We start from the raw sequence: 11,100 nt of genomic DNA on the forward strand, positions 1-11,100 counted from the left end.
CATGGCGGCGGCTGTGGATAGTGGTTCTGGCGTTGTGTCTGACATGACGAGCATGGAGTCGTGGGCGAGCGACCCCATCGGCGGCACGGCGAGCGACACCGTCGGCGAACTAGTTGCGGTGCTGGCGCAAAGACAGACCACAGAGGAGGAGAATGCAGTGCTCGCGCCATGGTATTGTTAGTGCATTGGATGAGAGAGGAGGCCGAGATGATTGACGCTGGAAACGACACCAGTGTAGTAGGGCAAGAGAGAGGAGCACTACAAGAAATCGGTTAATACATGACGGATTTCTGGTGACGTTCTGGGAATCCGTCATGAACCGCCTTAGCACAGCCCCAAAGCCCACCCAAGCCCGCTGGAGCCCGCCTAATCCATTCCCCGTATAAAATCTAACCCTAAGCCTCTCCCTGCCCTCATCTCGTTCTCCCTCAGCCGCCACCCCCATCTTCTTCCTTCTCCCAGATCCACTCCTTTCCGTCCGCCGCACACCCACCGCTCCGATGTTCTCTCGTTCCTCGACCCAGTCCCCACCTCCCCATCCTCTCCCGTCCTTCCTCCACCCACACTGCGTGGCAACTATACCCTCCCCCTCCGCCCTGTCTTCACGTCACATCCGCAACATGCGCTGCTGATCTGCCGAGTTTGACGGTGGCAGCAGCCTGAGTGATGAGATCTGCGTCTTGGGCGCGCGCAGATCTAGCATGGGCCCATCCCCAGATGTTGGCCTGGTCGGAGCAGAGCAACCGTGCGGTGGCCGGTCTAGGACAATGGCTCGCAGGAGGCCATAGTGTACCCTAGCCACCGCTGCATTCCGGTGTGGCTCCCGCCCCTTCTGTTGGCTTCCTTGACACCATGGCCTCATGATGCTGCTTCGACCACAGGTCAGGTTCATTTGCCTAAGCTGGTAGTTATAACAGCCGTTCGTGGGTAGTGTGGGAAGCCTAAGGGTGGTGCGTGGCCTCCCTCTTCAATCGATTGCTTAAGCTTGGCTACTGCCTTCTCCAAATCTTAGGGTGTTGTGTGTGCGTGCTGACATGGTGGCGGCAGTGGCTATCGAGGGCTACGGCGTGTATACGATTGAGATGTGTGTGCGTGCAGTAGACGCTGAGTTGTGTTTGCGGGTTTCCTCTCTGGATCTTTAACACTGAATTTTCTCTGTATCTTTACACTGTAGGGTACCCAGTAAAGACAGAAGGCACATGTTCGTCAACCGGCTGCACTGTGCTATGTGGGCTTCTATCAAGATTAAATTTTGTTTAATTTTCTACCAAGATCTTTTAGATTTTTCTGACAGTTTTATGTATCGCTGTTCTCTAATCAACATAATTAATTGTTCTATATGCATTAAGTTTACTTTTCTATCAAAATAAAATTCAGTATGAATCAATGTAATCAAGTGGTGAATAATTTCATCAAATAGGAGACATAATTTCTGTACTGTATTAATATGGTGACATGTTCTGTTTAGAGGAGGCCAAGATGATCGACCCCGTGGGCGGCGCGGTGAACTGCAGTTAGAATTTCGGATTTCGTTTTTTGATTTTTACCGGTCCTGGACGAAATGGGCGAAATTCGGATTTTTTGGATTTTTTCGGAAAATCTCGGCCGAAAATCGTAAAACAAAATTTGAATTTTGGGATGAAAATTGAACGAAAAATGGGCGAAATTTGCCTAAAATTTTGAAATACAACAGAACAACAGATGAGTATTCAGAACTTTTAGCAAAATATGCATGTAAAAATCAAACAGCTGAATCTATTCATCAAATCACTACGTATCAGACTGAACATCAACACTCCAGTTGCAACCATTCAGACAATAGCATAGTGGATCAATTCGGAGAGCAGCAACCATTAGAAAAGCAACATGATAGTCCAGATTAACATGTGACTTGATAGTTCAGATACTAAGAGTAACATGCGACTTAATAGTTCTACCAAGAGTCGAAACGAACACCAATAACGGTTCAGAATTACAGTCCACAATGAATTTAACACGGCATTCGAAGTTCAATTATGCCGACCCCAAAATACAAACAGAAAGTTCAATACAGACTTCCTGTTCTTCAACTCTTCAGTCTTGCACGAAAAGTATTGAATCGAACAGAGACCTTCACTTCGGACTTCCTGTTCATCCACCCGTTAGTCTTCATCAAACCAAAATCTCTTTTGCTCCCATGCCGCTTAACCTTGCAATTAAAGCATTGTGAATTATATAAACATTACAAGTAGATGGCAGAAACAACAACTCAATGATGGCAACCGCAATTGGAACAACATATAAAATCATATGGGCAGAAACAATGTGAATTATATAAATATTACAAGTCGATGGCAGAAACAACTCATAGATGACAGCCCAAATTAAAACAACATATAAATTCAGATGGACTAAAGCATTGTGAATTATATAAACATTACAAGTAGATGGCAGCAATAACTCATAGATGGCAGCCCCAATAGAAACACCATATAGAATCATATGGACTAACACATAGTGAGATGAACTGAGTTGCAAAACTGGGGCAATAGAGAATATTACAAGTGGGGTATTGGAACTTACTTGGTGACATTTTCTCTACAGAGGAACGTGCCAACCTTGAGCCAAACCTCCCATGACATTCCTTGTAAGTGCTGACTTCATCAATGGCCAAAACAGCGGTCTCAGGGTCTGTGATCTTTTCAATGGCATCTGTTAGTGCAAGATCATAGTCCATAATCTTGCTCATGTTGATCTGATAATGTGTGTAAGGATCAAGGATAGCAGCTGCATAGGAGAAGAACAAAAGAAGTTAAAACCATGAAAAGAGAGCGTCATAATACAAATTTTGTTAGTTTTGTAACTACCTGCAACCAATAGTGTGCCTTCTTGCATAGCATCGATCCTCTTGGACACCTTGCTCATGACTCTATGAAACATTTTTGATCCACCACCAAGATGACTTTCCAACTTTTGTATGGCTATCATCATACTCTTCTTGAATCTAGATAGGGTGCATCTCTTTTGTGTATCAGCATATCTAAGGGCTTTATAGAGTGGCTCTAGCACAGCAAGAACCCATTCTAAAGCTGCCCACCACATATTACTAGATAGCAGCTCTTCAGCAAACACATAATCAGCAGCACCGTTCCATGTACTTCCCTTCCAATCATCGGACACCATCCATTTCCTAAACTCATCTTTCTTACAATGGAAACTCTCCAAGAACATGAACACCGTTCCAAACCGGGTCGCATTTGGTTTTATGAGTTCACCACCAATGTTCTTTTTCATGCTGTCATGTAGGTTATTGTGATTGTAGAAAAATCTACAAATCTGCTTAGCACTTTTAACTATCACGTCAATCTCACGAAACTTAGCAACATCCTTAAGCATGAGGTTAGCAGTGTGGGCAACACATGGCTGCCAAACAATATGACTAAACTCTGGTTGTTCTACTAGAGTTTTACATGCTTTCTTGTAATTTGACCCATTATCGGTTACGATTTGAACAACATTCTCAGAACCTATCTCTTCCACAACGACCTTTCTGATCTCTCTATAGATAAACTCTGCCAATTAATTGCACGTAAAATTTTCCCTCCTTCTGGCTTAATCGATGCTCACCCTACTAACATAGGGTGTACTCCCATCACCTATAAATTCAAGCATGAGAAGCAAGCATGCGATAAAGATCAACTTTATTTGTAAATTTACCACTGATGGTAAAAGGGCTTGCTGTGTTTTGTAGAGATAAATGTTTGTACACATTGTTTGCGTCCTCATGTATGTCAGCACTTGAACAAAGAGTGAATCACAGAAAGAGAACCTTGATACAATACAAAAAAACTGTGGATTTATGGACCAGTTAGTGCTGTTGAAATTTTATTGGGATTTTTTCTTCATCAAGTAATGTTGCAAGGTTGACGACAGCATGAATAAATCAAGGGAGATAGTACAAGATATTAGAAACAATGCTACTGAACAAGCTAGTAAAAGATCCTTCCTAGGTGCCTACGTGTGCTATCATCAACACTTGCTAAATAAGCATGCACGTACAGCTAACTACAGATAATGGCAAGGTGAGCTATCATGCACAATTGTGCTCCTGTATCAAGCAAGTGTGCATGCTGAACCTAGCTACAGATCTTCACAAATGAAAAGCTAGCTACAGATCTTGCAAGATGAGCCAACATACGTGCATGTACAAGATTAGAGGAACATAGTTACAGTACGTCTGTACCATGTCCAGCTTGCCAGAAACCAGCGCGTGCGTCCGGCGCCGGGGCACTGCCCAAGCCCGACTGGATGCGCCGCATGCTGCTGCTCCCGTGGAGCCGTTCAACGCCCGAGCCCACCTGCCCCGACATCGAAGTTGTGCAGCCGTGCTCCATGGCGCTGCCACCACCGTCCATGGACGGGAAAGAGACTAGGAGGGAGGAGATTGGGAGGGAGGGAGACGAGGGAGGAGATTGGGAGACGAGCTGGATGGGAGGCGGCGGCGCTGCACCACGCCCCCGCCTCACTCGCTAGGGTTTCATTGCCCACAGCCGCCGTTCAGTCGGATGGAGACGGGAAAAGTGAATTTTAGGGTTAGGAGGAGATGAATTCGTGCTTTTATACCATAGGGGGGTTTATGTGGGCTGTAGTAGACCATGGGCTGGGCTGTGAGTTTAAAAGTGGCCGAATTTTTTGGGCCGGTACACCCTATTACCGGGCCCTAACGAGATGGCCGAAAATCGCTGGAATTTCGGTTTTCTTGGACAAAATCCAAAACTTTGACTGCAGTGTGCAAGCCATTGCAGCGTCAGTGCAGTAGGAGGACAATAGAGAGTAGGCCGAGATGTGCGACGCCGAAAACGACTCTAATGTAGTAGGACGTGGGCAAGGAGGTCAAGAGAAGGGCTTCGGCTCAAGAGGGACGAATAGGAGGGCTCTGAGCAGAGGACAGAGGAGCTCGACATGGCGGCGTCAGTGCAGTAGACTGCTGTTCAAAGAGAGACGAAGCTATGATCGTCGAAACAAAAAACTTACAATAGGAATGTTGTGCGGAACTGCGAGATTAGGCTGCTCGTCAAAGGAAATTTCGAACGACTGATCGTGTGCGACGAATCTGACAAAATTCGTCCAGAATAGCTCCAAACAGGAACACGAAATAAAGAACTTCTAGCCAATGAAACTACGAACCGATCGCCTGAATGGAACCGTAGCATCGAGCTACATCTTTTTCGTGTAGAGCTTACCTCGAATCGAAGCACCATTGTGTAGATCAGAGGTACAAGGAAGAGAGGAGATTAGAGAGAAGCTTAATGGAGGTTGAAGAAGACCTCACGTAATCACCTCGCATCCTTCCCGTCTCCACTCGTGCGAGGGCCCACTCGATTGCGCTCGCCTTGGTGTGGCTCGCGAGAATCCGCCGATCTGAGCGTTTCCAGCAAGCCAGGCCCAGAGGTGCTTTAAGAAGCGTGCGATGCAGGCCCAACAGTGTATACAATCAACCAAATAGGCCGGATTCTTCGCGCGCGGGCCTGGTTGGGCCTCATGCAGGCAACCAAACATGCCCTGAGAGTGGAGGGTGTGTTGATCTAGTTTTATTTGGAGGTCGTGCTCTGAGGTGTTGGATACGGATATGACACAACGTGTTTGCTTTGTGCACTCCGTCTTCGCCATTTATGGCTTGAGTTTGGGCAAGGAAGGTAGTGTGTTGTGGTGGTGGATGTGGTGTTAACCTCTTGGTGTAGCATTGTGCTGAAACGCGTTGTATCAGCCATCTTGGCCTCTTCTTCTATAAATATATGATACACATGGGTGTGAGGCCTTGTACAATGCTAGGGGCTTAGGGAGGTGCTTAGAGAAATAAACTGGTTTTTTCTGAAGCCCCGGTGCCTATTTCTTCCGGAGAGACGCCTAACACTAGTAGAAAAGGGGGCATTGGTCCAGGCCGGGTCAGCCCATTAGTCCAGGTTCAATCCAGAACTGGGACCAATGGGGGCATTGGACCCGGTTCATGAGCCCCGGGGCCCGGCCGGGCCACGTGGGCCATTGGTCCAGGTTCGTCTGGACCTTTTGGTCCCGGTTGGTGGGACGAACCGGGACCAATGTGCCTTGGTCCTGGCCCACCACCATTGGTCCCGGTTGGTGGCCTGAACCGGGACCAAAGGCTTCCCTTTAGTCCTGGTTCAAGCCACGAACCGGGACCAATTAATTGCCTATATATACCCCTCGCCCGCGAGCAGAGCACTCTCACTGCTTTGTTTTTCGTGGCCGGCGAGGAGAGAGCTTTGTGGTGCTCTAGCTCACCTCCTATGCACATGAGGTGTTCGATGGAATGCCCGAGGCACACTACTTAAGCTTTCTCCTCTCCAAGCTCGACCTCCAAGCTCCATTTTCCTCAATATTTGTCTAGGTTTAGCGGTCCGTCACGTCCCGTCCCCGTCTTCACCGCCGTCGATCGCCCGCGCCGATCTCGTCGCCGGCACCACCGTGGTGAGCCTCTTGTTCTTATCTTCTTTCTGAAAGGAAAAAAAATTCTTACTTGTATGTTTATATAGATACTTGTATAATTTTCATACTTTTATTGTTGCATCTAATATAGTGCGATGGTTTTGGTATCCGCCCCCGTCGGCCCACGTCCTGTCTATGATTCGGATGTGGTATATATTATCTTTTCATAACTATTGGTTCATCTATTGTTTATGACAATTATGCCGACCAACGTGATATAGATTTTATTTATCTAGGAGGTTGTTGAACTGGAAATTCCAACCGACCCTATTGTTGAGAGGTTAAATTTAGTTGAAGAAGAAAATAATTTCTTGAAGGAAAAAATTAGAAAAATTGAGGAGGAGAAGATGATATTGGAGTTGCATGTTGCGGATGTCATGGATGATCACTAGATCAAGATGGATGCAATGCGCTTGAAGATTTGAAAGATTAGAAAATATGCCATTCATACCGAGACTTGGTATCATTATGCCATTGGATCAGTTGTTACATTGGTTGCGATTATGATCGCATTTGTTTTCGCATTGAAATGTTTTACATAGTTTCAATGTATGGTTTAATTAATTTAGATGCTCTACAGAGCTTTATGTTGTTAGATGAGAACTATGTATGTACTTTGGTTTTAATGTGATGATGAACTTCTATTAATTTGGTCACTTAATTATCTATTCATGATATTCTGTAATGATTTCTGACACACTTAATTATATATAATGCACGCAGATGAACCGGCAATGGATGTACGGTTCAAGACACACCTCCGAGTACATTAAGGGCGTGCATGAATTTCTCGAAGTGGCTGAGGCAAACAAGCAGAATGGTTTTATGTGTTGTCCATGCCCTATATGTGGGAATACGAAGTCTTACTCTGACCGGAAAATCCTTCACACCCACCTGCTTTACAAGGGTTTCATGCCACACTATAATGTTTGGACGAGGCACGGAGAAATAGGGGTTATGATGGAAGATGGCGAAGAAGAAAAGTACGATGACAACTATGTGCCCCCTGAATACGGTGATGCTTCTAAAGATCAAGAGGAACCATACGATGTGCACGATGATGCTGCAACAGGCGAAGCTGCTGAAGATCAAGAGGAACCAGACGATGTGCCCGATGATGATGATCTCCGCCGGGTCATTGTCGATGCAAGAACGCAATGCGAAAGTCAAAAGGAGAAGCTGAAGTTCGATCGCATGTTAGAGGACCACAAAAAAGGGTTGTACCCCAATTGCGAAGATGGCAACACAAAGCTCGGTACCGTACTGGAATTGCTGCAGTGGAAGGCAGAGAATGCTGTGCCTGACAAAGGATTTGAGAAGCTACTGAAAATATTGAAGAAGAAGCTTCGAAAGGATAACGAATTGCCCGACAGTACATACGCAGCAAAGAAGGTCGTATGCCCTCTAGGATTGGAGCTGCAGAAGATACATGCATGCCCTAATGACTGCATCCTCTACCGCGGTGCGTACAAGGATCTGAACGCATGCCCGGTATCCGGTGCATTACGGTATAAGATCAGACGAGATGACCCTGGTGATGTTGACGGCGAGCCCCCAGGAAGAGGGTTCCTGCAAAGGTGATGTGGTATGCTCCTATAATACCACGGTTGAAACGTCTGTTCAGAAACGGAGAGCATGCCAAGTTGATGCGATGGCACAGTGAGGATCGTAAGAAAGACGGGAAGTTGAGAGCACCCGCTGACGGGTCGCAGTGGAGAAAAATCGAGAGAAAGTACTGGGATGAGTTTGCAAGTGACCCAAGGTACGTATGGTTTGCTTTAAGTGCGGATGGCATTAATCCTTTCGGGAGCAGAGCAGCAATCACAGCACCTGGCCCGTGACTCTATGTTTGTATAACCTTCTTCCTTGGATGTGCATGAAGCGGAAGTTCATTATGATGCCAGTTCTCATCCAAGGCCCTAAGCAACCCGGCAACGACATTGATGTGTACCTAAGGCCATTAGTTGAAGAACTTTTACAACTGTGGAATGGAAACGGTGTACGTACGTGGGATGAGCACAAACAGGAGGAATTTCACCTAAAGGCGTTGCTGTTTGTGACCATCAACGATTGGCCCGCTCTTAGTAACCTTTCAGGACAGACAAACAAGGGATACCATGCATGCACGCACTGTTTACTTGACACCGATAGTATATACCTGGGAAGCTGCAGGAAGAATGTGTACCTGGGCCATCATCGATTTCTTCCAACCAACCATCAATGTCGAAAGAAAGGCAAACATTTCAAAGCAGAGGCAGATCACCGGAGGAATCCCGCCATGCGTACCAGTGATCACGTACTTGCTATGGTCAATGATTTACACGTAAGATTTGGAAAGTGTCTCGGCGGACTAGATGTTCCGAGTGACGCTGGGGGACACACACACCCATGTGGAAGAAGAAATCTATATTTTGGGACCTACCCTACTGGAAAGACCTAGAGGTCCGCTCTTCAATCGACGTGATGCACGTGACAAAGAACCTTTGCGTGAACCTGCTAGGCTTCTTGGGCGTGTATGGGAAGACAAAAGATACAACTGAGGCGCAGGAGGACCTGCAACGTTTGCACGAAAAAGATGGCATGCCTCCAAAGCAGTATGAAGGTCCTGCCAGCTATGCTCTTACCAAAGAAGAGAAGGAAATCTTCTTTGAATGCCTGCTTAGTATGAAGGTCCCGACTGGCTTCTCGTCGAATATAAAAGGAATAATAAATATGTCAGAGAAAAAGTTTCAGAACCTAAAGTCTCATGACTGCCACGTGATTATGACGCAACTGCTTCCGGTTGCATTGAGGGGGCTTCTACCGGAAAACATCCGATTAGCCATTGTGAAGCTATGTGCATTCCTCAATGCAATCTCTCAAAAGGTGATCGATCTAGAAATCATACCAAGGCTAAGGAGTGATGTGGTGCAATGTCTTGTTAGTTTCGAGCTGGTGTTCCCACCATCCTTCTTCAATATCATGACGCACGTCCTAGTTCATCTAGTTGACGAGATTGTCATTCTGGGCCTCGTATTTCTACACAATATGTACCCCTTTGAGAGGTTCATGGGAGTCCTAAAGAAATATGTCTGTAACCGCGCTAGGCCAGAAGGAAGCATCTCCATGGGCCATCAAACAGAGGATGTCATCGGGTTTTGTGTTGACTTCATTCCTGGCCTTAAGAAGATAGGTCTCCCTCAATCGCGGTATGAAGGGAGACTGACTGGAAAAGGCACGCTTGGAAGGGACTCAATAATATGCAGGGACGGATATTCTTGGTCTCAAGCACGCTACACAGTTCTACAGAACTCTACCTTGGTGACCCGTATGTCGATGAACACAAGAACAGTCTGCGCTCCAAATACCTGGAGCAGTGCGACGACTGGATTACATGTGAACACATCAGGACTTTCAGCAGTTGGTTGGAAGCACGTCTCAGAGGTGACAACACCGTTTGTGATGAGCTGTTCTTGTTGTCCAGGGGACCATCTTCGACTGTTACAATTTGGAAAGGATAGGAGATAAATGGGAATACATTTTACACGATTAACCAAGATCTAAAGAGCACCAACCAAAACAGCGGTGTCCGCTTTGATGCAACAACCAAAAGGGGAAATGACACATATTATGGTTACATAGTGGACATATGGGAACTTGACTACGAACATGATTTTAAGGTCCCTTTGTTTAAGTGCAAATGGGTCAATCTGTCAGGAGGTGGGGTACAGGTAGACCCACAGTATAGAATGACAACAGTGGATCTGAAAAATCTTGGGTACACTGACGAACCGTTCGTCCTAGCCAATGATGTGGCACAGGTTATCTATGTGAAGGACATGTCTACCAGATCGAGAAAAAGAAAAGATAAGGAAGCGAATACATCATACGATGAGCCAAAGCGCCACACAGTTCTTTCAGGAAAAAGGGACATCGTGGGACTGGAGGGCAAGACAGACATGTCTGAAGATTATGAAAAGTTTCATGAAATTCCTCCCTTCAAAGTCAAGGCTGACCCCAGCATCCTGATAAGCGATGAAGATTATCCATGGTTACGGCGCAATAAGCAAATGACACAAGCGAAGAAAAAGTGAAGACTTTCTCCCGCAAATGTATTATGATGATACCATGCCAACTTTGTAACACACGAGTATGATACCATTGTCCGTTTTGTACATGCACATGCTATGTGGGTGAATTTATGATACCATGCCAACTTTCAACTTTTTCATAGTTCATTTGAAATGCTTTAATGTCTTATGGTTCGGCCCTCGTAATAATTAAAAATAGCAACAATAAGTATTTTGTTGTAAGTAGAAACAAAATAAAATAAATAAAGCAAGAAAGAAAACAAAAAAACAAAAAAAGTGTTTTCAAATTTGAAAACTAATGGCACTAACAGAAAGTTTATAATTTTTCTAAAACTAAAAGCAAAAAGAATTAAAAAATAAAGCAAAAAACAAAAGAAAATAAATAATGCAGAAAACAAAACAAAAAACAATTAAAAATAGCAACAATAAGTATTTTGTTGTAAGTACAAACAAAATAAAATAAATAAAGCAAGAAAGAAAACAAAAAAACAAAAAAGTGTTTTCAAATTTGAAAACTAATGGCACTAACAGAAAGTTTATATTTTTT

The 11,100-nt window shown here is 45.1% G+C and overlaps 1 protein-coding gene and 1 long non-coding RNA gene across 2 annotated transcripts; one reads left to right on the plus strand and one right to left on the minus strand.

Annotated features, from left to right (window-relative positions):
• The first annotated feature begins 432 nt into the window (after positions 1-432).
• On the plus strand, positions 433-1,448 carry LOC123083244 (uncharacterized). Its single transcript, XR_006439258.1, has 2 exons — positions 433-881; positions 1,175-1,448. It is a non-coding gene; the product is annotated as an uncharacterized lncRNA (long non-coding RNA).
• Positions 1,449-2,151: 703 nt separating this feature from the next.
• LOC123084342 (uncharacterized) lies at positions 2,152-3,582 on the minus strand. The gene is made up of 3 exons (XM_044505998.1): positions 2,847-3,582; positions 2,598-2,766; positions 2,152-2,188 (listed from the first exon to the last, which is right to left on the minus strand). The coding sequence occupies exons 1-3, from the start codon at positions 3,373-3,375 to the stop codon at positions 2,152-2,154; spliced, it is 735 nt and encodes a 244-aa protein (XP_044361933.1). The 5' UTR covers positions 3,376-3,582.
• Positions 3,583-11,100: the final 7,518 nt, after the last annotated feature.

Source organism: Triticum aestivum, chromosome 4A, assembly GCF_018294505.1.
Source record: "Triticum aestivum cultivar Chinese Spring chromosome 4A, IWGSC CS RefSeq v2.1, whole genome shotgun sequence".
NCBI lineage: Eukaryota > Viridiplantae > Streptophyta > Magnoliopsida > Poales > Poaceae > Triticum > Triticum aestivum.